This window comes from Drosophila kikkawai, chromosome 3L, assembly GCF_030179895.1.
Source record: "Drosophila kikkawai strain 14028-0561.14 chromosome 3L, DkikHiC1v2, whole genome shotgun sequence".
NCBI lineage: Eukaryota > Metazoa > Arthropoda > Insecta > Diptera > Drosophilidae > Drosophila > Drosophila kikkawai.
Window position 1 is genome coordinate 21627413 of NC_091730.1, and position 26003 is coordinate 21653415.

Consider the following 26003-nt stretch of genomic DNA (forward strand, 5'->3'; position numbering starts at 1 on the left):
CAAATTTTAGAAATTTTGCTCACTTGCATCAGTGATGCTCATCTGGCTATATTTTGCAATATTGGGGGCAATAAAATCGGGCTATATGGCAGTGATGCTCATCTAGCTATTTTGCCATATTGGGAGGCTATAAAATCAGGCTTAACGGCAGTGATGCGCATCTAGCTATTTTGCATTATTGGGAGAAAATGGCAGTGATGCTCATCTAGCTATTTTGCATTAAAATGCCATCTCTCTTACTACCAGTGATGCTCATTTCATTGTTCTTATATAGGAAAAATAAAATAAAACAAAATAATATAAAATAATGTATTTCATTGTTTTAATTTAGGTTCATTAACATAGACTAAAATAAAGTATTTTAAAATTAAAATGTTGCTTGTTGTGTTCGTTGCTGTTGTTGTAAAAGTAGCCGGCAGACCTGACTGTCGGTGCTCTCTCCTTATCCCTGATTCCTAATCCCTGTTCCTCAATTCCCATCCCTTATCCACCATCCTTTTGCGTGTGTCGTTGGTTTTTTCTCTTGGTTCTTGGCCGGGGTGGGTGTCAGGTCTACTGATACTGATGACTGTAATTGAAATGAGAAAAATAGCAAATTAAAAACTAAAAAAGGCATAACTCTGTCAAAAATGCCTTTATTTGCATTCGGAAAGCGGTGTTATGTTAGTTTTTATAAGGTTAACCAATACTTATACTTAGTAAGAAATTGAAAATTTTATCAAATTTTGAGAATTTTAATGATGTAACCCCTTATAAAATTTTTAAAAAATTGATTAAAATTTTTTTTTTCCTGACTTAGCCAGAAAGATGCGCCTGTTAATGCTGATCAAGAATATATATGGTTTATGGGGTCGGAAATGACTCCTTCAATGCGTAATGAGCTTCGGACTGGAAATAATATAACCTGCAAGGGTATAAAAATTATAGCTTCGTTGTTTTTCAACGTATGTTTTTTATCTACTCTCGGATATAAGCTTTTTTTATTATTCTAGAATTTTGGTATAAATTTTATAAAAATCGGACAACTATATCATATAGCTGCCATAGAAGCGATCGGTAAATGTATAAAATATATAAAGCTGGGAATGTAAAACTGAAACTGTCAAACTGTAAACATAATAAGTATGGTAAAATTTAATGAAACTCTGTTTTGTGAGTGTTTTCAGCATTTAAATCTATAATATAAACATCGAAACCAATCTGCAAGGGCACACAAACTTCGGCGTGCCGAAGTTAGCTTCCTTTCTTGTAAATTTATAAATTAAGTTGATATAGTTTATAATATAGATTTTAAACCAAATAATGCATTAGTATGTATCTTTAATATATCTCCCAGATCAATTCTTAATGATCGAATTGCAAACTGTTAGGGTATACAAACATTGAAGCATTAGTTATCTATTTTCCTTGCTTAAATCCATTATAATTTCTTTAACGTAAAATGACTAAATTCAATCCACAATATCAATTATCGTATCACTGTATTTTCGCACATGTCTAGTTGATTATGTAATGACACTGACCCTCAAAAAGCCAGGCAATAAGCGAATTCCCCGGCAACACTAAAAATATTGCACATATCACTCGGAACGGTAAACAAAGTCATAATCCGCAGGGCTGCATACCAAGTAACCCCGGAACGTGCCCAGATATGGATCGAATGAGGGTGGAAAAGACCCGAAAAGTCTTTTGGGTTTGGCACTTTTATTGACTTACACAGCTAGAGGCATAAATATTTAATAAATGGAGCGATGCAGGGCATCGGCATCCTCGCCCACTGTAATGTAGGCATCCTGTTCTCCTATGGCTATCAGTTCATCCTCGTCCGGGGGTTGCAAGGTGGTCACATTTGGAGATTCCTCTGCCGCTAGAGTTGATATTTCCACCCGCTGCAAGGGCTGACTGGTGTCTGAGTAGCGATAGACCGAGAAGTAGGTCTGAATGCGCCTAATGATGTTCTCCAAAATCGGCGGAAACTTGTGCTCCACTCCGTCTCCGTAGATCTTTAGGTCCAGCCTGGTTTGGCCACCAGCTTCGGAAATGTGAAACGGAGTGATCTTCAGAGCCTGAAGAATGCCCCGCAGCATTAGAAGATTCTGCCGGTTATTACCACCCTGGCTGGGAGCCTTCCGTAAAAACAGCGAGCCATTAGGCTTAACCTCCAGATAGCCGAACTTCTCCGTATCCATGGGCAGCGCCTGATTGTAGTTCACGCTCTCCTTGATCAGGGTCAACGGAAGAATGGCCGCCTCGAGAAGGGTCGCGGAGAGGAGCCCCAGCACCAGTGTCGTGTAGATGAGCTGCATCTCGACGGCAACGGAGATCCGCTCTGTCCCTGGCCTGCGCTTGCACTAATTTTGGCTTCGCCTTGGCCAACGAACTTATTCCAAGTGCTGCGCTTTTTCCTCATTTCACACACATTTTACCACTTTTTCGTACACATCTTGAGTGTAATTGAGCGCTGTTTGTATTTGCCTTTGTTCGGTTTGGTTAAGCTGTTTCACCTGGCACATGGCCAATATCCAATACCGATAGCCCAAACACCGATCCCAGCTTTGGGACGTGCCCTGAGCAGTCGCTGCGCTTTGGGTTTTGAGCCATTTCAACTGTTTGAGTTACCCATTTGCATTTGTTTGTCAATTTTCTGTTATATATGTGTGTATTATTCTGTTCAGCTGGCACCGAAATTACACGATCTACGACGAGGTTGTTGCCAATATCGCTTCAGTTATCGGGCAGTGAAAGTGTTATATTCCCCAGAGAGGGATTCTCGCACTAACCTGCTATAATGATGATTCATGTTTATATTTTATTATATTTATTATATATCATTAAAGTTAAAGGATCCCTAAAGAGGGTAAAATGTTGTCAAGATCTTTGTTTTGTCTTGGCTTTCTTTTGTGTTATTTTAAGAAGCAGTCTTAAGTAAAGAGCCAGTTAATTAATAAATGAGGTTGTACTGCTTTCAGTTCTGGAATGTATAAGTACTTTAATTAAAGCTAAAATAAACGAAAAGCCTTATGGATTTTAACAACATTTATTTAATGTTAATTCCCTTAAAATTTTTAAATTAACCGTTAACATAATGTTAAATCAAGCTCTTGATATGTTAGTTGGGCAGTCTGGCAGCTCTAAAAAGATATCTAGCAAAGTAAAAAGTAACACCTGGTCACCCTAAAAGTAGAAAACGACTTTTTAAATGTCTTATCATAAAAACAAGTCAAATTACAGCCCGAATAAACTGTTATTTTAAGCCATTTTTGTGGTTTTTAAAATGCTAAAAAAATATATATAAATTCCCCTATAAAAACCCTTAGAAAATACCATAAATTATTTACATTTTACTTATTTACTTAATATTTAAAAAGTTATAAATAAATTCCCCTTCAAACTCGTTTTCAAAAACACCACTAAAACATTTCGTTGATAATTTATTAATTTATTTAGATTGAATTTCATTAAATAGTTAAGGACATTGATATAATGTTGTGTCGCAATTATCATTATTATTTGTGTGTTGCGCGTGTGTTGGTGTGTTGTGTATTGGTTTAGTGCTCGAAATAAGCGGAGTCTCTGACGTACGTAGAGTGACCAAAAAATATCGAAACAAAAGTAATATAAACTAAACAATTAAATTGCTAGGACATGTGTCTGTGTCTGTGTGTGTGCGTGTTGTTGTTTTCGTTGCTGTTTAATAAACATACAATACATATCAAACATAAATCGCGTGGTTTTTAATACAATAAAACTGTTTAGAACTGAAACCTGCGGTTAGGAAACTTTCATCTCATTCGGCGCTTGGCTCGTCGCTTGGTTAAAACTTAAAATAAATAAATAAACATACATTTTTCAATGTGGCAACAATAGTTACAATTGGTTCAGTATTTCTGTAGATTTTTTTGTTTTGTTTTTTTGCTTGGGTTTTCCTTGTTTTCCATTTTTAGTGATTTTGATTTCGTTCTGAAATGCAATTACAAATAATAAGTATCTATACAATCCGATGTGCTGGTCTACTCGCGTGAAGATAAAGCGCAGTTATCCTACATTTTCTTTAGCTAACTCTATCGACTTGAATTTTACAAAATTTGATTTGCTTTTGATTTAGTTTTAGTATAGGATACATCTTCCTTCCGATGCTTCAGCTAGTTTCTCCCATTTCTAATGTAAGGCATTATCTTCTCTTGTGTATCGTTTTAATACATCTGTGTATATATATTCCTTCTCCACTTGTATCCCTCCGATTTGATCCATAATTTCGTTGAATTTGTTTATGGCTAATGTTGGCTTTTCCGCCTTCTCCTCCTCCTGACTCCCGACTCCCTACATCCTGGCACCTGACTCTGACTTACATCAGCTTCTGCTTGGCGCAGTCGGGGCACAGGATGTCGGGTCCGTCGGTGATGAAGCCCCGTCCCACCAGGCTGGCCTTGCAGCTGGCGCACACGAAGCAGTCGTGGTGCCAGTGGCGATCCTCGAACGAGATGAAGCGTGTGCCGCCAATGCCTGTAAAGAAAGGGGTATATTAAAAAGGATTCCTTTGGTAGAAAGTTTTATATTCAACGCACCTGTTATGGGCTTCACACAGGCCGTGCAGCGCTTGGCAAACAGCTCGCCAAAGCACTCGGCACAGTAGGGCTTCTCATCCCGGCTGGTGAATCGCTGGCCAGCTAGCGTGATGTTGCAATGGGTGCAGGTGAAGCACTCGCGATGCCACGGCTCGTTCTTGTAGGTAACACCTCCCGAGGTGATGACCTGAAGGGATACCAAAAAAGATAATTTATTACGAGTACATATAAGAACGTAACTCCACTCACCTTATTGCACTTGATGCAGCGCGTGGCAAACTTCTCCTCGTAGCAGCCGGCGCAGTAGATCTCCTGCTCCCGCGGGATAAAGGACTTGGTGCCGATGGCCGTCTTGCAGACGCAGCAGCAGAAGCAGTTCTCGTGCCATTGCCTGGTTTTGTACTCCATCTTCTTGGTACCTGAAAGTGGAGGAGGAGGTGTTATCAGGTTATCAGGTTAAAATCGAAATCAAAATCAATTTCCGCAATATGGGAACCTTGAACCCTGAACTTTGGCAACCCACTAACCCAGCTCTGGATCTCCGATCAATTCTATTTAGGCAAAAACTCAATTTCAGACAAAATGACAGATTGGGGGCAGCGCAGTGATTGTCTTCCATCCATTTTTCGATATGGAAACAAAAGGAAACTTTCCGTCGTTATGTCGGCCAGACATGCAACTTTTTTCCATTTTTTTTCCATGGCGGGGGCGCCTGTCACGCCTCACCCGAATTTTTTCCGGGGGCTTCGACATTTTCATAACAATTAATGCAGAAATTACGCAAATTTTTGGCTAGTCTTGAAGACAGCAGACATTCGCCGTTTGATTTAGGGCTATGTTCGCTTTGCTAGTCCATATAAACCCTCGAGAACTTTGGTCTAAGCTTCTTTATTGCGTGTTTGAAATGTTTGTGGCCAAAAATAAGCAGACAGGCAAGAGTTAAGGTTTCCCCTTTTCGGTGAGAACAAAGCCCTGCTAGAGCGGGTAATTGAGTGGAAATGTTGACTCTGTCGTCTGAAAATGATTCTTTAATTCACGGTTGCCGAGCAAGACAATCGAGGAAAGTTGGGGCAGGCGCGGGAAAATAAGCTGAGGGAGTTGTTCCATATTGTCTTGGAGCTGTCTCCGCCAAATGTGTCATTAAATTTCACTAGTTGTTAAATAAAATCAGTTATTTGTGCTCTACTTAAGTACAAAACTATATAATTCCTATGAAAATCTAAACAAAGACATATTAGTAAAGCACTTAAAACTCTTATCAATATTCCCATAAATCTTGTGCAAATTATTTAACCATAAATTAAATCATTATTTTCCATAATAGTAAAATAAAAGAACTCAAATCCCGGTCAAACAATTTTGGACACTCGAACGTCTTGTAAATCAAAACATTTCGATTATAGTTTTCTGTTTTATTATTAAAATTTTATGGCTTGTCTTTCTTCATTAGAAACATAAATTAATAGACCCTCGGATGGATTTCTTGTCTGGCCTGTTGCGAGGGTCTCCGTAAATGGCAAATTCATTACTCATCATCATCATCATCATCACCATCACCGATAGCGATGACGACGACGCTATGGACCTGTGGGCGGTTCCTTTCTTCTGGCCAATTTGAATAGTTTTCGGCCAATAATATTGATAAATTATGATGTCTCATCCGTCGTTAATTAAGCACCTTTTGGCTTGGGTTACCTGCTTTGGAGTGGCGCGGATCGCCGAGACGACAATAGTCGCCCAGCTGGCAATAGAAATTGCGATTCTCCTCCACGGCGGAGGCGTTCGGCAGGAACATGCTCAGCACGGCAATGTCCTCGTTGTTATCCTTGGCCTTCTTAATCCGGTCGGCGCCAATGGTCTTGGTCTGCAGGTGAAGGCGCGACTTCATCCTGGAGCTGAGCACATCCACGTCGGTCATGTTCGGGGGCTACTCTTGGTATCGTTGGATTAGAGATCAGGAATGCCAGAGTGTACCCAACTAAATGGCTTCGGTAATTGACTATTTTCCCCTCTAAATCGAGCCCCTTGTATCAGTCATGAAAAATGCAATTTCATTGAACTCTAAACTGCTTTAAGTGGGTCAATTTGTGATCAAAGACGGGGCTATAAATCCACTAAAAACGATCTCTGGAATTAAGCACGAACTTAATTTGGCGACGCCAAGTCTCTCCCTCTCTCTGGTTCCATGACAGATCTGCTATGATCTCAAGGCGTTGTCTCTATGACATCATTTGCCAAATAACAAGTTTCATTAAACTTAGCGAATGCTTATAAATAAAATCCAAAACCAAATTGGTTATAATGGAAATGAAACAACAACTGCCGCAACTGGCTATCATAAATCATTAAATAATTAACTTTTTGTAAGCAGAACAAGGTACAACAAAAATTTCTGAATTTCATGAGCAATTTTGTTTTGTTTAGTTTCTTTTTTTTTTTTTTTTTTTTTGGTCGAAGCTCGTGCGCAAATTGAAGCAGGAAATTGTCCAAGCTGGAGGCGCACAGGAAGCTCAGAATGGAATCGAATAGATTAGAGCGGAATAATAACCAAAGAAACCCACACAATTGGGAAGATACAATGGTAAGATAGCCGAGGAATGTCGGAGAAATCTCCAATTGGAGTGCTGGATTTTTGGGGCAGATGATGTAAGATTAAGTATTTTGGAAAGAAAAGGGGCTTCTAAATTCTTTAGAGGGGAGTATTTCAGCTAGAGTCTGAACCAAAATCATTCAAATTAAAAGATGATGTAAGATTTTAATGTCTGAACAGGAAATTATAATATTTTATTCCCCAGCTAAGCTCTTTTTAATAACAATAACTTGGAATATTCCCACAGGTGAGGTGATTTATAACGTAGTATTTGATTTTAACTGATTTTAGTTGAGTAAATAAATGTTTTGATAGAATGAATAATTTATTTATGAATTTAGAAGGTTGAAAATATAAAAGCATATAAAATTACCAAGCTTTAAATATTCCATAAACAACTAAAACATTCCACAACTATTTTACACAAAAAGACAAAGCTTCAGTTAATATTTAACTTGACATTAAGATGCGAAAAACTGATTTTGGGGACTGCTAGAAATTGAGCAGATCTTTAAAAATATAAAACATATAAGCAAGCACTGTAAGTATTAAAATTATAACTAAATAATATAGGTTTAACTGCCCATATAGCTTTCTAGCCAAATCTAGTTCAACTCATTGGTGACCCATTCGTTTTGGATTACCAACTCGTAACCACAGCATTCATATGGCTTTCGGTCGCCTATATTTTTGCGGCTAAATGATGGGCGCATAAACAAAGTTTATTTATGGCTACCAGCGTCTAACATAATTATAACTAATTGTGATGGGTTGTCAGCTTCGGAAAGACCAAACACATCGCCCACTGAGACACTGAGCCACTGAGCCACAGAGATACTGATAGATTGGAACCTCAAGCCGCCGCCGACGACGACGCCTACAACAAAAGTCACCGCGGCGGCGGCAATGACGATCGCTGCTGAGGTCAAGTGGAGAGACATTGAGGCAATGATATATTGGCAGGTCGCTGACTGCAGGCTGATTGATGGCATTTGCATTGGCCCGGAAAATGAAAGTGGATTCGAATTCGCATTCGGACTTGGGTTTGGACTCGCACTTGGTTTCGGATATGTCAACCTAAGCCAAATGCAGAGCGAAACCCAAACCCTTGTGTCGTGCATGGTCTGCATTTTTAATTGCAATCGGAGACACCGAGACTGTTGGCAGCAAATAGCCAAAAGGGGCACACAGCAAAAAATAATTTAGTATATACATTGTTTATAAACAAAATAATTCTTTGAATGAATAAGTTAAGTTTAAGTTTAAGTTTTTTTCAAAAACTGATTGAGTAATAGATTGTAAAGTGAAAGGTATTTAAGATATCTTTAAGATATTTTCAAGCCTTGATTAAGTTAAGATTGCAATCATAAGTATAGAATTGTATTAAGAGAAAACTACTTAAAGAACAATATTTAAATCTTAAAATTCTTAAAAATTCAGGAGCTTAATGTGTCATCTCTTTTCTTTTTCCTTTTTAATTTTTTATATTTTTTTTGCTGTGCATTTGACAATGTCTCCCATTTAGCGGCTTGCCGCAATATTTGATTTTCACTGTGGGATCTTTGACTTTGAGCCGCCGCAGGGCAAAAAAAAGCGGGCTTAAAACGCCAAGATTTATTGGTCTGTTAGATTCGGTGAAAAGAGAAATTGAATTTGCTTGTTTTGTGGGCCTTTGTTTTGATAAGACAACCGGATGACATTGTCTAAGCGGGATCAGCGTGAGCTGTCGACTTAGCGGGTGTCTTAAAGCGCTCCTCCGATAGGATCTTTAATTTATCCAAAGCCCCCAAGGGGAATCGAGTTAATTAAGAATCGTTTACACAGTCACTATAATCGCAGGCCGCACAATTAACGCATTCAATTGAAAGCCATTTGGAAATAGTTTCAAGCGATTTCATTTCGATTTCGTTTTATTTCCATTGCCAATTGATATTCAATTGCAACGACACAAAAACACACAACAATAATAATAATAAACGAAAGAAATTCCAACTGAATGGCGTGCATATTCATGTGGTTTCCATTTCGGATGGAATTTACATGTGGAACACGTCGAATTGGTCATCGCTTGACATTAAATGCAACCAAAATGGGTCCAAATTCGTTTCCGGCTTGTTTGGTCGCTTTGGTTTTATTTATGACAGGGAAAAGTGTTGTGTTTTTTTTCGGGGGAAAAGTGTAACTGGAGTGTCTCATTTCATTTCTGGCCACCTGAGGATTGTGCAATGCCCCAGTGTGTGCGTGTGGGCCGTGCGTTACGTATACGCCCAGGATGCAAAGTGAAATCAGATGACAAGCATACGCCATGTGGGCCGAAATCGAGCCCACAGTTTTTCGAAAAATTAGACCCCCCCTCCCCGCTCTATTTTATTGCAGTTTCACAGTTTACAATCGCGGAAAACAGAAGCCATTTAACCGTGTTGGGTACACTTTTGCATTCTCCATATATTTCATATTGTTTACAGGTGATTTTCTTAAAAACAACAAGGTGTTTATAATCGCAGAGTGGCACTGGCACTGGCTTATTCCACTCAACGCCGCCTTTCCTCAATTATGAACACCAACTGCGGATGTACTTTATGGGGTTCTTTATGGTATCAAGATGATCAAAGTTTATGCACATGCAACACGTAGCTGGAAAATCAGCAAACAGAATATATATCTTGGGGAATCGCTTTGTAATTGTTTCCGCGGCACATTCCACGCGCTTTGAAAGCCGCTTTGAGACTGAAGAAACCGAGGCGAGGGCCCAAAACAAAACACACTTCCGAGAGCGAGCGAGCGAGTCACTTTGACTCGAATTTCAGCTGGTATTGAGTCGAGTGAGTTTGCGATTCGAGCGGAATGATGGTGAGTGCCGGTACCGGTATTGGTACCTGTTGCATGCCGCCTCCGAGCGCAGATCGAACACGACAAGCTGGAAATAGCTGGCATATTATATTCACCCGGGCCCGGCAAGGCAGACCAGGTGCCATTTAGAGAGCATGGACTCCTCCGCTGGCCGGCAATTATGAACTATTTTGACTGCAGGGAGGAGATTGACGAACCCGACAGGCAGGTGGGGGGACTGACACTGACACTGGTTGTGGCCTCTACCTATGCAGATCGGGTGTGGGCATTACTTTGCATTGTAACTCTGGGGATATGTCAACGAGACCTACTAGAAGTCAGACTGGTTGGCCGCAACGCCCAGTGGCAGTGGCATTCTGGTTGCCTTTGGATCCGAATAGGAAATGGTTGCAGTTTTTAATCAATTCCATCCCGATTTGGCCACGAATAATAGAATGAAGTTAATTTCGCTGCCAAACGCTTTTGATTAATGCCCGCGACTTACGGAAATGGCACGACACGCGTTGGATGATCCGAAATGATGGCGTGGGATTCCCCTACAGTTCGCTACCAACAAATCAATCAATTGAAAACCCATAAAGAAATCGAAATTCATTAGAAAAATTGAGCAGTAATTGGCTTCAACAAAGTTGAAGTACTTTATAAGTTATTGTTGCACAAAGTCTAAGCTGCATAACTTTTTAAAATTAAGAATTTTAGAGCTCTATATACTTCCTTTGATGTATTTATATATTTTTTTTCTAGTTCCCTCTCTAATCCTTTATTGAGGCCACATTAAATCCCCAAATTTCAAATAATTAAAGCCCAGCAATGGCAAAATCTTCTCCTCTTCTCTATAGACTCAGCCCCAAAATGAAAGTCTCATTCGCAGCGTGCCAAAAACCACATCCTATTTAATTATTCCCGCCGATTCGCAAAGTCTGCCGCACCTCCGCCCCCGAAAATAGCAGCATAATAACCATTTTTCATTCTAATGAATCCCAACCATGGCAATTTAAAAGCCACAAATCAAGGGATACCGCATGCAAAATAAAAAAAAAAAAAAAAAAAAAAGAAATTAAAATCCCAAAATCTTTGCTTCGACGACGCGTGTCTCTGAGCAGATGGAGTAAATAAATCAAAAAAGTGTCTGAAGCTACACAGAAAAATGTCAAAAAGTCTTGATAAAACAATGTACTTTTTTCAGAAATATATATTTAAATAAAATAAATGGAATTTTTGGTATGGGAAAATATAAGATAATGAAAAGAATACAAATTTCTCTGGGCTTTTATTGAAATTAAAGAATATTTTCAAAACTAAGAACTCTTGATGCTCTTTAATCAACTAATTTTTGTATTAAAAAATATTATAAATATGAGAATATAAAAATGTTATAATATAATATTTTTTAAATAAATATTTTGTATTAATAATCTTTTAGTATAGCCTAAAAACCAATACAAATTGTAAAATAAATCCCTAAGAAATTACTTCTGTTTTAGCAACAATTTCAGCTTCTGTTAAACTATGTTCTCAGTGTACAATTTATAATTATTTTCCTTTCTTTACTGGTGAGTCAGAGGCTTCGCATTAGATGTGCTCACTGGGTATCTATGGGATCTATGGGATCTCAATGGCCAGGGCCCTGCGTTTTGGGATGATTTCATGTCAGGGCGACACAGACGTTCAGACAGACTCGTCTTGCCTTTGTGAACTCCAAGTAATTAGCAAGTATTTATTGTGCACTTGATAAGCATATTGGCTGCCCCCCGATATGGTCAGTACAGTGTGGTCTGTCAGGTTGGGATCCACCTTTGACAAACAGCAGAATCTCTCAATCCGAGTGTGTGGGATGCGCTGCTGACATTGAAATAACTTTTCGCAAGTGCAGGGAAATCAACAATATAATAATATTTACTGCCGCGTAGCTGTCGCGATTTCTGCTGTTTCTGATCTGTTTCTGGCCTGTTCTACACGTAATTGGCAACGCGTGGATGTTGGCAACCTTGCGTTGACGCGAAAGTGTCACGGCCCCGCGGCGTTTTGGCCAAATTGGGAACGTGCCGAGGGGTTGGATCGGATCGGATCGGATCGTATCAGATCGCCTCAGATCGCACGGCATCGGCCATAAATTTATCAGTCGCTGACAAAGTCAACGTATTCTGACACTGTTTGCCTTTCTGTCATATTTATTTGCGCTACAGTTGAAAGCGGAGCACGGCAGACACCTTGTCTTGACTTTTCACTCTTTGAAGTACAAAAAATAAACGGGGGGAATGGAATGGGTTCAGGGTCTGGCGTGGGCCGCCTTTTAAAGCCCGTTCCATTAATGACTTCGCGGACACAGGTGACAATGAACTTGCAGTCTGCCAGTTGAGACATCAAGGCACTTACGTAAGCAACTCTGCGTATCTTCGCATCTCAAAACTGGACGCACTCGACTGTGGCAAGTTCGTTAGCTGGAATGCAAAGCTGACACATCCAGCAGATACATTCGGGTGGACCTCTATTAATAGTAAGGGGTTTACTAGAGCTAAATACTATTTTATATCTACAAAGTATACTATTTTATATTTTGTAGTTACCTAGATAGAAAACTTGGCACATTTAAACCCCCTTTGTCTAGTTAAACTTGGAAGATAACATCGAAATTACCTGTCAATCTAGCAAATAATTGAGTAAGCTATGCTTCCGCTTGTGTCAAAAACAAAACTAGTTTTGAGCAAAAAGCATTTAACAACTTGGCTGATTGTAGTCTTCATCGAACAAATATTCAAACAAGTTTAAAGTTTTAGAGAATTGTTTCTTTGGTTGTAGAGGAAGATATTAAATCCTTTTTACAGCTTTAATTTTAATGCATCTAAACTGGTTTTTAAGTTCGTCACTCCCACATAAAATTGACTTAATATTTGTTTAATCACAGGCAATGAACTGCAATGAATATGAAGTATAGCTATTAAAGTATCACTTTTAATGACTTTTAATAATATATTCGCGAGCAGTTGAATTGTATTTCCTTTAAAACTTTTGCTTAAATATTTTGTATAATTAAGAATAAGCTAGATATATATTGTAAATTTACTTTCCATTTATAAAATAAATTTCTTTAATAGTTTTTGCTACCTAAAATCTAGAGTTAATCTTAATACAATTTCCACAAGTCCACCCCAATCTAAATAGACTTAACATTGCTAACAAGTATCCCAGCCAAAAGCAATCAATTTCCTTGCGATGGCATTATAAATTGATCAAGTGCTCGAGATACGGATACCTGGGATACCTGTGCAGATATCCACCTGAGCCGAACCAGTTTCTGGCGGCTGCGCCTAGCTCCTGATCCCATCCATCTAGTAGTAACAATTAGCAAACCCTAACGGGAATGGAAAGAACTTGAATTCCCAGTGCGCATCTTTGAGATATTCCCACAACCGAAATAAGTTTATGGTTCAGTGCTGCCATTTGGCAAGAACCGCCCGCAAGTATGCCATGAAATTCGGGAAATTTCTTTTTGGATTTTCTTACCTGCACGAAAAACTTCGCCGCAGCCATCGCAACGGGACGCAAACTGGGCATCGTAGCAGTTTCCACAGTAGATCTTATCCGCCTTGGCCCCAAACTGCTTGTCCACCAGCGACAGGTGGCACTTGAAGCACAGGAAGCAGGCCTCGTGCCAGTGCTTGTCTTTGTAGGATAGGTCCTGTTTGAGGGAGATTTAAAAGGGATTAGATTTGAGACACGAATTACATCTAATTTGTGGAGATTTTCTGCTTATTTTATTTATGTTTTAAAACTGAAATGCCATAACATTTTTTTACTTTGTTTTGTGGAATAATGTAAAATGTAAAATAGTATTTTTAAGTGGAAATAATTCGAAACAGAGGAATTTTTATTTGAATTTTAAAATTGCTTTTTATATGTAGAAAAATTATTCCAAAAATTATTAAATGAAGATCCCAAAGGAGGATCACTTATTACAAAACTTAGGTCTACAACTAAGTTGGTAATAATAATAATAATAATAATAATATATTTTTAAATTAATATAAAAGAATTGTTTTTATAGATTCTTCTGAATAATGCAATGATAGAAAGTATTTACATATATTTTCCTTTTATTTTTGCATTTATAAAACCTATTTAAACATTTCCTATTAGGATCAAGGATTCAAATTTAGTTAATTAAATACCCTTACAATTATCTATTTAAACACTCTGCTTATTAGCTCATCATTGCATTTGTCAATCTATTTTTAAAATGATAATTAATACAAATTACGGCCAGACGCATAAAACCGGCATAAACCCAACTCGATGAACATTAAACGGACATAAAAAGCAACACACCAGAAGCATAAAACCCGCATTAAAAATCGAATCTTTGGGTAAACGTTTGTAATCTGTGTTATTTTGATTGATTTCAAATATTTATAGATTTCTTTTGGGCTTTTTACGAGCTGCATTTAAACAGGGGGATTTTGTCAAGGGAAGTGTGCACCATATAATATGATTCTTTTTCTTTGCCCCACTTGATGGTTCCATTATTAAACTGCCCACATATGGCCATCATCAATTCAGTTTACGATCAGTTTATGGGCCCAGATTCCCGGTTTTCTGAATTTTTTATTAATATACACAGACGTCTGGGTAGTAGCACTCACCTTCGAGTCGATGCCAATGATCTTGTTGCACTCCTCGCACGTATTGGCGAACACGTTCTCGTAGCACTTGATGCAGTACGGATGGTCGTCCCGGATGACGTAGCGCTGTCCGGTGAGGCTCTCGTCGCACTGCCAGCAGCAAAAGTGTCCGGAGTGCCAGTCCTTGTCCATGGCTTTTGTGTACTCGCCACTGAAAATTAACTGCAAGCACATACACAGACACATTGGGGATATAGAAATTGTCACGATAATAATATTTAGAACTGTGAATTATTATAAATGTGTTTAGGAAATCCTTAAAATAAGGTTTAAAGATATTCCAGAAATATAAAACATTAGGAGCTCCTTTTCAGAAACAAACATAAGGGTGCTTTAAAACCATTTGAAGTGCCCTTTATCTTTATTCACTTAATCTTTAATAAAGTCTTTATAAAAAACTTAATAGAATCCTTGTGAATACAAATAAGAATCCATTTTAAGTCTAAAACCTTTTTTGTAATGCCTGAAACTACCTTTTTTGAACCCGAATTTTACTGAAATTTATAATTCGCATGCCTAAAGGATCACTCTTCACAATTATATAATTCACAGCCCTGTTAATTTCACACATAAACAGATTAGGGAATACATCACAGATAGTGTGTTTTTTATCGGGATTAAATAAAATATTTTCCAATTGATTTTTGGTTTTGTTTTTGTGTTGTGCAGTGTGATTTTGGTATGTTATTTTTGTGGTATTGTTGTGGCACTGTTTCTTGGTTTTGGTTTCTGTTGGGTCTGGTTTTGGTTTGGTTTGGTTTGGTTTGGTGTACTTAGATCGACTTTGTGGATACCTTTTAGTGATCCGAGGAAAGTAGAGTAGTAACGTGTGTCGTTTTGTAAAAGTTCGATATGCGAGAGAGTTCTTTTGGATATTGTATACATATTGGGGAATATCTTTGGAATTGAGTTTTGAATTGATTTGGAAATTTCGACAAGGGAAATGACTTCGGAATGAGCTCGGACAAGGAGGAAGATTGTGTGATTTGATCATGAGAGAGATATAGATATATAGATATGCCTTTAACGAACTGCCACAAAACTGTGCTGGGACACACATGACACAGGTCACCTACCCCCTTTCCTCGATGGAGGCGTCCACCTCCACCTCGCTGATCTGGACCTCGGATTCGCGACGCTTCGACGACTTCTTGACCTTTTTCGTTTTCTTCACTTCCGTTTGCACGGTTTGCATAATTTCCACGTCCGCCATCGCGACCGACTGAACTTTCTTTTCTATAAATGTTGTATCTCGTGGGTCTGTATCTTTGTGTCTGTGTATCTCAGTGTGTATCTGTTTCTGTTTCTGGGTGACGCGCGTGGTGCGTGTACTGTGTGTGTTCGTTATATTATTTTTCGATTTTTTTCGGCGTCCAGAACGTTATGATCTTTGCCGAGTCGGGATCTCAACTGGCGCAGCGGTTTCCGAAAATGTTTTTGAAACGCTCGAATGTGCAGCGGCACCGACCGCTCGCTCTGTATCTAGTTTCGCCACCGCCAAGTGTAAAAATAAAATCTCGGAGCGCCCGGAGAGCGCAGATCTCTAGAGATCTCTTCTCGTTCGGCGAGAGCGGAAAATAGAGAAAAATCCACGGACTAGACAATGTAAATATCGCCAATAATTAACGGGATTATTGAATGTGCAATGCAATTGGGTAATTTCTTCTGCGATTTCGGCCAATTTGCTGGCAATATATTTCGTTTGCGCTTAAAAATAGTAATTTGTAAGAGGGAATATAATAATAATAATCGAACGCATTTCAGGTGCCAAAAGGCGTGGGTGGCGCGCACCTGCTTGTGTGGGGTGTCAAAGGGGTGTGGCATCTCATCCCCCCCCTTAAATGCTTGTCAGAGTTTTGAGAAATTTTCCCAGTTTTCCCCCCTTCCAAATGCTGCTTTCGATGGCGCTTGTGCACACGACACACAAGTCGCCGCACACACACACGGAAAGCAGTCTCGTAAATGGAAAATCTCACAGACACTCTCAGCTTTTCCCACACACACACTGCATAATGGAGCATAAATCGGTATTGGATCGGGGATCTAAGCAATGATCTGCCTCTGGCATTCGTATTTTCGAATATATATTTCCCTTTAGTTCTGCCTTAATTGATCTGCGCTGCGCTCTGCCCATGCATTATCGTAATTGTATTAATATATGGAATTTATTTTTTCGCATTCCTCGATATTCTGGCAATTTGGCAAACAAACATCATTGGGATGCCAATGGATGCAAATGTTTACTGAAACGGGCCAACAGGTGTGCCGGCCAATAAGAAAAACATTCGAAATTGAACATTAAATAATTTGTAATTTAGCAGGAACATAAATAGAAGAAAGGGTACAGTTTAAGATTGTTTTTTACTTTAACGATGAAGGACTATGGATATCAGAGAGATTTACTTTAAATATTTACTTTCAAGGAGCTGTTTCTTTTGTAAATTTATGTCAGTGAGGTAATTATATTTTTAGTAGTATTTAAATTGTACAAACTCTGTATTAAAATGAGTATTTATACATATTTATTTAACACATTTTTAAATAAATTTAAGAGAAGTTATTCATCTTTATCTTCCAAAGTGAAGGTACATATTTTATTTCTCTAGAAATATTTAAAACAAACTTTGAATAATGTTCCCTTTAACCACATTTTTCAACACATATAAATGGTAAATAAAAACTCTTGATATTTGATGGATATCGAACAACTTTTCATGGAGCCCCATCGTGACCTCATCATCAGTCTGGTCCTAAATCAATTTCAACGTAGATATTTTGCGGCAAATTAAAATATTGCACCCCAATTAATAAGCAATGTTTGTTCGGCGGCGGAACAAATTGCCATTAGACAAATTGACGCGACATTTAAGGGCAGCCGCCCAAGGGGAATTGGCGCGAATTATAAACAAGTACAAATGACCAATGGCCCGCAAAGATGTTCTATAAAAACCAGTGACAGTTCAGTGGTAGAAAGCATTTAACAAGGTCTCTCCCTGCTCTAGGTCGTCAATGGTGTAAGAAAAATTGCTTGGCTCGAAATGAATAATAAACGAAATCAACAATTCGTAAAATCTTCTGGCTACACAGAATTTATATGTATATATATATAGTTTGTTTAAAAATCAAAATGTTGATGTAAACTGATTCACTGCTGTGATGGTTGAAATTTATTGCTTTAATAATAATAATGTACCAGTGACGTGGGTTGCCAAGCCATGAGGGGGGGTTTCAAATCAAATAAATATCTGGGAAATGGTGTGTAGTTTCAAGTTGGTTATTATCCACAAAACCAAACAGAACACACATAAAATTAAGAGTATAAACAGCACTAAATAATTTTAGATTTCCTTGTTTTTATTCAGTTATTTATGGTCTCAAGTCTAATGGGCAAACGATAATTTTGAATGGCTTGATTTACTTTATTATACTTTATTGGAATTACATGAGGTCTAGGCATCGTTTATGATATAGATATTTGTTTGTGAAAGGTCTAAAGTATTGTATATAAATTTGTAACTTCATTATTTATATTAGATTTATGCTATATAAATGTAAGATATTTGTTAGACATTTAGACTTAAAAATCAGACAACATAATACCATAGAAATAACCATTTAACATATTTTGTATACATTTTCTAATAATTGCTTTATTTTCCTGACTGTTTAATAAGCTGGAAAAATTATAAAAAATTAAAATAACTCAAAGTATAGGCCTACTTCACAGATAATGGCCTCCAGACTGCAGTTCCTCAAGATAGGAAAAGGTTTTCTACTATTTTTCCAGGCCAGGATAATATCCAAATATTATAGTTAATTGAATCTAGATTAAACCAAGCCACTTGGTTTAAATAAAATATAAATAAAATTGTAATCCATAAAGACATCGTTTCCTTATAATTCCTTCCCCAAGATCTGCCCCCAAAATATTTTTTTCGCTGGCCATGCCATTCCATATTCCTATCTATCATATATACTATGCCGTGATGAATGTTTGTGGCTATATGAATATACAGACTTGTGCATTAAATAATGCATAGCATGTGTATATTAGTTGTTGCTATTTTCGCCACAGACACACAGCAGAAGCAACAACAACAACTGCAATGGAGCCGAGTGTAATGCAATCTGCGAGTTGGTCTATAAATAATTCGCATCTCGCGAATCTTTGATAAAAAGTTTTGCGTGTTGTGACTGCTCCGCGCCCGCCGCTGCTCCTCATTACGATTATTTGGCAGTTTTCTCGCAGGCGTTAAGGCGTTAATTGGGTCATAAATTTGGATATATACAGATATATATATTTATGTATATATCGTGTATATCGAAAGGCGCGCGTTTATATTCCAGCGTATTTTTGTATTTTTATTTCTTGTTGTTTATTGAACGAAAGAAAATCAAAGGCAAGAGCAGGGAAAGTTTCCCCGAGACAAGGAGGCACTTCTCTGTAACTGGCGGCGGGCTGTCCATAAGTTCAAGTTTAAGTTTGTTTGCAGCTGCGCCCCGAAATTGGGTTTAATTCAATCTGGCACATTTCTAATTTGTCCTTAATTCGGTTGAGATGATATGGAAAAATATTGAAAAAATTCTGAGATGACTCTCGAGTATCTATTTTCGACAAAATGTTTGGCAGCGTGGAAAAAGGTGTTTCATTTAACTGACACTGAATAAGAAAAATTCATTTACCAGCTGAACACACGAAAATTCAAGTGAATTCGGTTTTCTGTTTTTATTTCTATAATTATTTAAGGCAAAAATACTATATTCTAAGTGTGTGTACTGGCAATTTGTGGGGGAAATATGAAAGAAAATATAACCGCAGGCTTTTAAGTGTGCCCCGTATAAGAAAAATGAATTCATGTCAAAGACAAAACTATTGAATAAGACTTTTTGGCAACGTCTGTGCTGGGCTCTTTGGGCTCTAACGCAAGTTCGGAGAGATATGTACAGATGTACACACGCATTACGTAATGAGTTTTACAGAACATACAGAAAATATATATTCCAAATGGCCCGTTTGTTGGAGGGGAGAACAAAGCCAAAGCCAAGTGAGCCACGTAAACAAATCACTCGAGTGACACACTTTCCTGTTGGCCTGTCATAAATATTTTGAGAATTTTTCATTTTTCCAATTTCCCCAAATTTTCCCCTTTTGCGGCCATTTGACAGTCGCAAAAATAATTTGTTATCTCCGCGAGCGAACCTTTGTTTTGCTTTTCGTTGCCTTTCAGTGGCTGGCTTTAGCTTAATTTGACTAAGGATACGACATCTAAAACTTGACAGCAGAATTTCACCAAAGAAATATCAGGCAAAAATATTATATTTCGCGAAGCTGACATACAGAAAAAATAATGAATGAATTGCCTTTTCGCTGGGAGCTGCAAGATCTGGAAAAAAATCCGAGAGCTTGGCATACTTTTGGGATTCGAATGCAGCATATTTTGGGGAGGAAATCTTATAGCGTTTTGGGAAGATAGAAAATAATGTCATTAATTATTACACTTAAGACAATTGGTAATTAAAAATATATTCTGTACACCAACATCTAATAAAATATATATTAAATCAATATTATTATATATTTAATTCTTAGTTGGTTAATCAATTTACCTCCCGTTTATTGTTAGTTGAATTTATATGCAGCTTTGAATTAAACTATAACTATACAAACTATAAAAATCTAACAAGCAATTTACTGTTTTCTTTAATCCACTAACTTATAAATACCTAACCCTAACTGGCTAGTTATAGGCTTAAGTTAATATTTCAACTTTGGTAGCATTTATATCCACTTTTCTTAAATATATTTTCATATTTATTTCACTATAAATTATACTCTTTTATTACCCTAAACATTTATATATAATCTCTCAGAGATATTACGATTAAAGTCCCATATAAAATGATTTCGCTTCTCTTTACTTCTGACACTTTCTAGCCTAACATAATGCCACTTAACCCTGACCTTAGCGCCCATTCTTCAGACATAAGACCCGCAAAATCCCAGAGACCGAATGTATAATTCGGTTGCATGACAGATTGTTTTCGTTTGCGTTTATAGTCGCAATGACAAGAGCATTAAAAATCGAGTAAATCTATATGGCGAACCATTTGCAGGGGGATTTATGTGTTCTACCCGTCATGGGTGCTCGTAATACCCGCGTATGTCAACCAGTGACATCATCACGCCTCAGGCGACAAGGAGCCCACAAATGCAAATTGGGCCACATCGTGGGGATATATGCTATTGGCCATATGCGGATACAACAAGAATATATGGGTAATTGTGGGACGATTTATGGGCCATGTCTCCCTCTGCGACTGCACTTGGTGGATGGATGACACCACTAAGTGATCTCAATGCTCGGGTATTTCGGTACAAGATGCAGAATTGGCACAAACAGATTGGCAGATCCGAAGCGGAGGGTGGTGAAGGGTTCGCTATTTATAGCCACCACACAGAGAGTGAGAGAGAACAACAGAAATGCTTTCTTTCATTTATTCAGTTGGCATTTTATTCTCGGCATTTTTATAAAGACAAAAAATCGTTAAGTAAACTAACAGCTACGAGTATGTGGTAAACAATCCTTGAATCGTTCGCTATTTCTTGGGGTCGTTAGTATAATACATAGTTTATACAGTGCGGGATCTGTGGGATCCCATCATTCAGAGGAGCGGATGCTGGATGCTGGGCTCTGGAACTGGGACTGATTTCGTGTACAGCGTGCTCGGTTTGGGACTGGATTTGTGCTGGGCTGTGCTTGGCTTGACTTGACTTGGCTTATGAACATGTCTATAAGAAACAGATATTTATAGAGAGTAAATCGAATGAGGGAAAGAATGGCATGTGGCGGGGTTAGTTTTCAGACCAGCGGGCTAGAAGAGCGGATAGAAGTTGGCGTCTTTGAGTATGTCGAAGGTGTCCACCACGGATCGCGCTGGCACCACAGCAGCCGAAGCCACAGTGGTCGCGATTGAGGAGGGAGAAGCTGTTGCTGTTGCGATGGTAGAGGTGCTAACGATCTCCTCGACGGATGAGGCCGGCGTAATGCACACACTCTGTCCGGTACTGATGATGGAAAGCAGATTCTGCTGAGTGGACTCGGGAGTCAAGTTGGTGGATACCGAAACGGGGGCAATCTCTGCCAGAGCAGCAGCCAAAGCCTGGTCGAGGTGGGACTCTTCTGTGGGATGGGGTTCTTCCTTGGCCTCCTCCCTGCTTTCCTTGGTCGAAGTCTTCTTGCGTTTCTTGGTCTTCTTCTTGGTGGACGAAGACTGCTCTTCGTCTCTCTCAAACTCGGCTATGCCTTCGAGGGAATCACCCACAAAGGCCAAACTACTGCGTGGCGAAAAGAGTCCCGAGCCACCATTGGCTTCCTCATTGGTGAGACTGCTCTTGGAGCTGCGCCTGGAGCGGGACTTCCTCTTGGGTGGCTCAGCCACCTCCTGATCATCTCTACGTCGAGTGTAACCCATCTGTGTGTCCGAATCGTTGTCGTCTCGGAGTTCTTCTTCGGTTTTAGATCCCTTGCGTAGCTTCTTCTTGCTTTTCTTCTTTTTCGGCTTCTCAACGGGGAATTCTTCTTCAATGGGAACAGTCTCTTCTGGCTGCTCTTTGGGTGGCTCCTCTTCCAGGGGGAGTTCTTCTGGCACATCGGATAGAATTTCACGAACAGGACTGCGACTGAAGAGGGTAATGCTCTCTCCACCAAGGCTATAGCGACGGGGATCTAGTGGCTCTCCAATGACATCTTCACCATTCTCTTCATTTGAATATAAGTACGGATCCTGATCCTCTTCCTGATAACGATCCTGCGAGTCCTGCTCCTCCTCAAGTTGATCTCTGGCTTTCTGCTCCTCATTCTCATGATCTTTGTTGTCCTGGTGATTTCTTTCCACTTCATCATCATTATCATCCAAACGGAAGTTTTTGCGCCAATTGTACTCCCTCTTGGGCGTGTAATTCAAGTCTACCTCGATGTCATCGTCCACCGCGCCCACATCTAAGTTAGGATTATAGCCATAGCGGGTACGCAACCTAGTGGATTGGCGAGCAGCCACATGGGCATCGCCCAGGTAACGCATTTCCGATTCCCGGCGCTCGGTTTCAGGAACCAATCCCAGGGCTATATCCACGTCGGTGTGTCGGGTCCTGGAGCTAGATCGTTCCAGCTCCCGGGTCTTGGCCCACAGAGCATATCGCTCACTCTCCGATCCCGACTTCTCCTTTTCTGATTCACTCTGATCCGAGGGCAGTTGCTCCTGGACCATGGTTTCGTAGTCCCTCAAGATGCCCGATTGCTTTCTGTTCTTGATTGCCTCGTTGTAGATCTGCTCGATGAAGGAGTCCGGATCGGAGTAGGGTGTGGCCCCACCCACAGCACCATCGCTGTAGTCCAGGAAGTCCTCCACATCCTCGACCTCCTCCCAGTCCTGAGCACCGCGATTGGCATAGCGATCCGCGTTCCTTTCCGCCTCCTCGCACTCGGAGGTGTCGTGATGGGACTCATCGGTGGGCTGGGTCCGTTCGTTGTTATCCGAGATGCCCTCGTCCAGCTCAAACTCGTACTCATCCTCGTCATCCTCATCAATCTCCACCACCGTCTGTCGCTCATCCTCGCTGTCGTTGGAGCTGCTCCTTTCCTGATCCAGATTCTCGTGGTCCCCGACAATGTCATAGCTGTAGATTGCGTTGGTGGCATCGAATTCAGCGGCCTCAGCTTCAGCGGCCAAGACAGCTCGTGCCCAGGAATCCTGGTCCACCACCTGGCCCTTGGAATCCGAATAGTTATCTGCATCTTGAGGGTAAAAGTCCTCCTTCAGCCAGGTTCTGGTGCCTGTGAGAGTGCGCACTTCGATCTGCGAGATGTAGACGTAGTCGTCGCTCGGATACTCCTCCACGGGCTGCTCCTGGGCCAGCGAATAGCGTCGAAAGTGATGGTACTCCTCTGGATCCATGTCGCCCATCAAAGCCGAGTCTGAAGCACGTCGCTCACTGTCGAGAAAGTCAGCGTTCAAGTGCCGGGAGAAGCTTTCAAAGTTACCGCTCGAGGCGGCCAGTCTGTCCAGAACCTGATCCTGCAGCTCCCGCTTGGCCGCCTCAGCATCGATGTCCCTTAATTGGGTTAACCCATCCTCCCTGAGCGGAGATCGACTTTGGCTACGCGACCGCTGAAACTCGGCGGTGCGATGACGCAAATCATCCAGTTGGGCGGCGGATATTTCCTGACATCCGGCAGCAGCTCTCTCTTCCGAATAAGTCTTGGGCTTGGCTCCTAGTCGATTGTCCGTGATGGAGTCCAGTATGGCTGCTTGGAGTTCTCTTTGGGCAGCCGCCTGTTCCCTGGCCTGCTCAAAGGTCATCCTAGGCGAAGGACTGCGGGATCGCTGGAATAGAGCGGCCTCTCGACGCAGATCCTGGAACTGATCGCTTCCTAGGTCAAGGGATTCGCCCACATAGGTGGAACGCTTAAAGCCACTGGCCACCAGCTCATCCTGCAAGTCTCTAGCCACCTCGGAAACGGTGCGTTCCAGATCCGGAGCAGCCATCTCCCGTGTCATAGCAGCCACTCTCTCCAGCTCTGAATCTGTTGGACTGAGGACTCGGAGCTCTATCTCTTCGTTGGCACTGTTCAACTTTTCCAGTGCCTCCAGGTCCAGCTCTCTTTGCCTTACACTAGCAGCAAGGACACTCTCCAGCTCCTCGCTGTTCTTGCGAAGAGTGCGTAGTTCACTGCCTTCCAAGTTTAGCATCAGATGGAAGTCGTCCACCTCCACATTCTTTGACGGGGATGGCGAGCGAGATGGTGACAGGGAGCGCATGTCGCGACCTTCCACAATGTGTTCATCTTTCTCGTGGACAAACTCGTAGACGTACTCCACCGTCATGCGGGTTTCCGGCTCTGGTGTTCTTGCTCTCTCCTGGAGTGCCTCGAAGAACTGATCATTCTGAGCTATCAGCTTCTCGCGTCGCTTCTGCAAGCTCTGTTCTAAGTTGGCAGCCGTGGGCAATGGAGATCGAGAACGGGATCGAGAGTGGGAGCGCACTCGGTTAAGGCGTAGTTTCTCGAACAGCCTGGCCATGCTCTCCGGTGTGTCCTCCGGCTCTGCTTCGGTTTCCTCCGGTGGTGGTTCCGAAATTTCAATGGAAATCGTGGGCAGAGGAAGTGGAGATGATGGAGGCGAAGCAGTCTCTATAATGATCTCTGGCGAGTTCATTTGCTCGTGCAACTTCTCAAAGATCTCATCGTTATGTTGAATTCTCTTCAGTCGTCTGCTTTCCAAACTCTTTTGAATATTGTCGGCCGTGGGCAAGGGCGAACGGGAACGGGATCGGGATCTAGATCGCGACTGGGCATTCCGCTCTGCTCGCAGGGTCTCTACAAAAAGTCGCATTTCTTCGTGCGAAGGTTTTGCATCTTCCATGGGCTTGTCGGCCATTTCATTGATCTCGATCACGGGCTGCGGTAGGATGATTTCCTGCTGGGGACTTAGTCTCCCGTTGCCATTGATCTCGATTTCCATGGAACCTTCGGATCCAGAGTGGGACAGTCGCTCTGCAAGTTCATCGTTCTGTCGGATCAGGCGTTCCCTGCGTTTGCTGATGCTCTTCTCTAGATTCTCAGAGGTGGGAAGTGGCGAACGGGATCTCGACCGCGATCGAGTCCTCTCCACAGAAGGCTCTCGTCCTCGATCACCTTGGGGAGCATTGAGGGTAGCTCCCTCCAAGGGCTCGTATACCATGGACACAGCTGCATTTCCATTCCTAGCATCATCAGCCACTGTCTGTACTTGGAGTGGTTGATCGTTAGAGGCTTCATTTCCATTCAAGTTTGATTCGAGGAGTTGAAGGACAGATTCACAGTTAAGTTCTCCTGCCATTAATCCCTCCTGGGTATCGTCGTATACTTCCAGAGATCGCTCCGCGTCCACATCCATGCGGTTGGCCACATTCTTGGGAACAGGCGAGGGATTGCGCGAAGTGGAGCGGGATCGCGAAGGATTCACCGAAGCTGTAAAGTCGTAAAAGTCGCTGAGCCCCTCCATGAGCAGTCCGTACTGATCCCGCCAAGGAGCCGTATCCGGCTGCTGGACATTGATGACTGGAGTATGGGGCGTCGCGTTGGCCTGCTGTTGCTGCTCCGGCTGCTGCTCCTGGCTGGCGGACCAGCGCTCCTCGTAGTGATCCATCTCGTCGATGCGCGGACTGCGACGTAAGCCAGGTGAGCCGCCCCTCGATTGCTCCTCGGTTGCGGAAGAGGTTTGCAACTTTCGGGGCCAAGGAATGCAAGGAAGCAAGCGGAAGAGCGAAGCGTTGGTCAT

General features: G+C 40.9%; 2 protein-coding genes across 12 annotated transcripts in view; both read right to left on the reverse strand.

Moving 5' to 3' along the window:
* Positions 1–364: 364 nt before the first annotated feature.
* Positions 365–2397, reverse strand: LOC108078665 (uncharacterized). The gene is made up of 2 exons (XM_017172596.3): positions 1717–2397; positions 365–568 (listed from the first exon to the last, which is right to left on the reverse strand). Exon 1 carries the CDS (start codon positions 2304–2306, stop codon positions 1737–1739), a length of 570 nt encoding a protein of 189 aa, XP_017028085.1. The 5' UTR covers positions 2307–2397; the 3' UTR covers positions 365–568; positions 1717–1736.
* A 1021-nt stretch (positions 2398–3418) lies between these two features.
* The window catches only part of Lmpt (four and a half LIM domains protein limpet), a 67210-nt gene continuing 44625 nt past the window's right edge, over positions 3419–26003 (reverse strand). For 5 of the 11 annotated variants that reach the window (XM_017172748.3, XM_070286158.1, XM_017172750.3 and 2 more), the window contains 5 exons: positions 14646–14846; positions 13510–13684; positions 4815–4984; positions 4566–4752; positions 3419–4503 (listed from right to left, as the gene is read on the reverse strand). In XM_017172748.3, the coding sequence (XP_017028237.1) occupies positions 4346–4503; positions 4566–4752; positions 4815–4984; positions 13510–13684; positions 14646–14846 (891 nt within the window). In that variant the 3' untranslated portion in view covers positions 3419–4345. Of the gene's footprint in view, positions 4504–4565; positions 4753–4814; positions 4985–6260; positions 6498–9731; positions 9884–13509; positions 13685–14645; positions 14847–15760; positions 16099–21174; positions 25950–26003 lie in introns of those variants that run through there. The other 6 variants (XM_017172744.3, XM_041775421.2, XM_017172751.3 and 3 more) reach the window with 5 other exon arrangements.

What these genes read in the sequence shown, in the direction of transcription:
- LOC108078665 (XM_017172596.3), bottom strand. Translation starts at nt 2,306, where the DNA reads ATGCAGCTCATCTACACGACACTGGTGCTGGGGCTCCTCTCCGCGACC.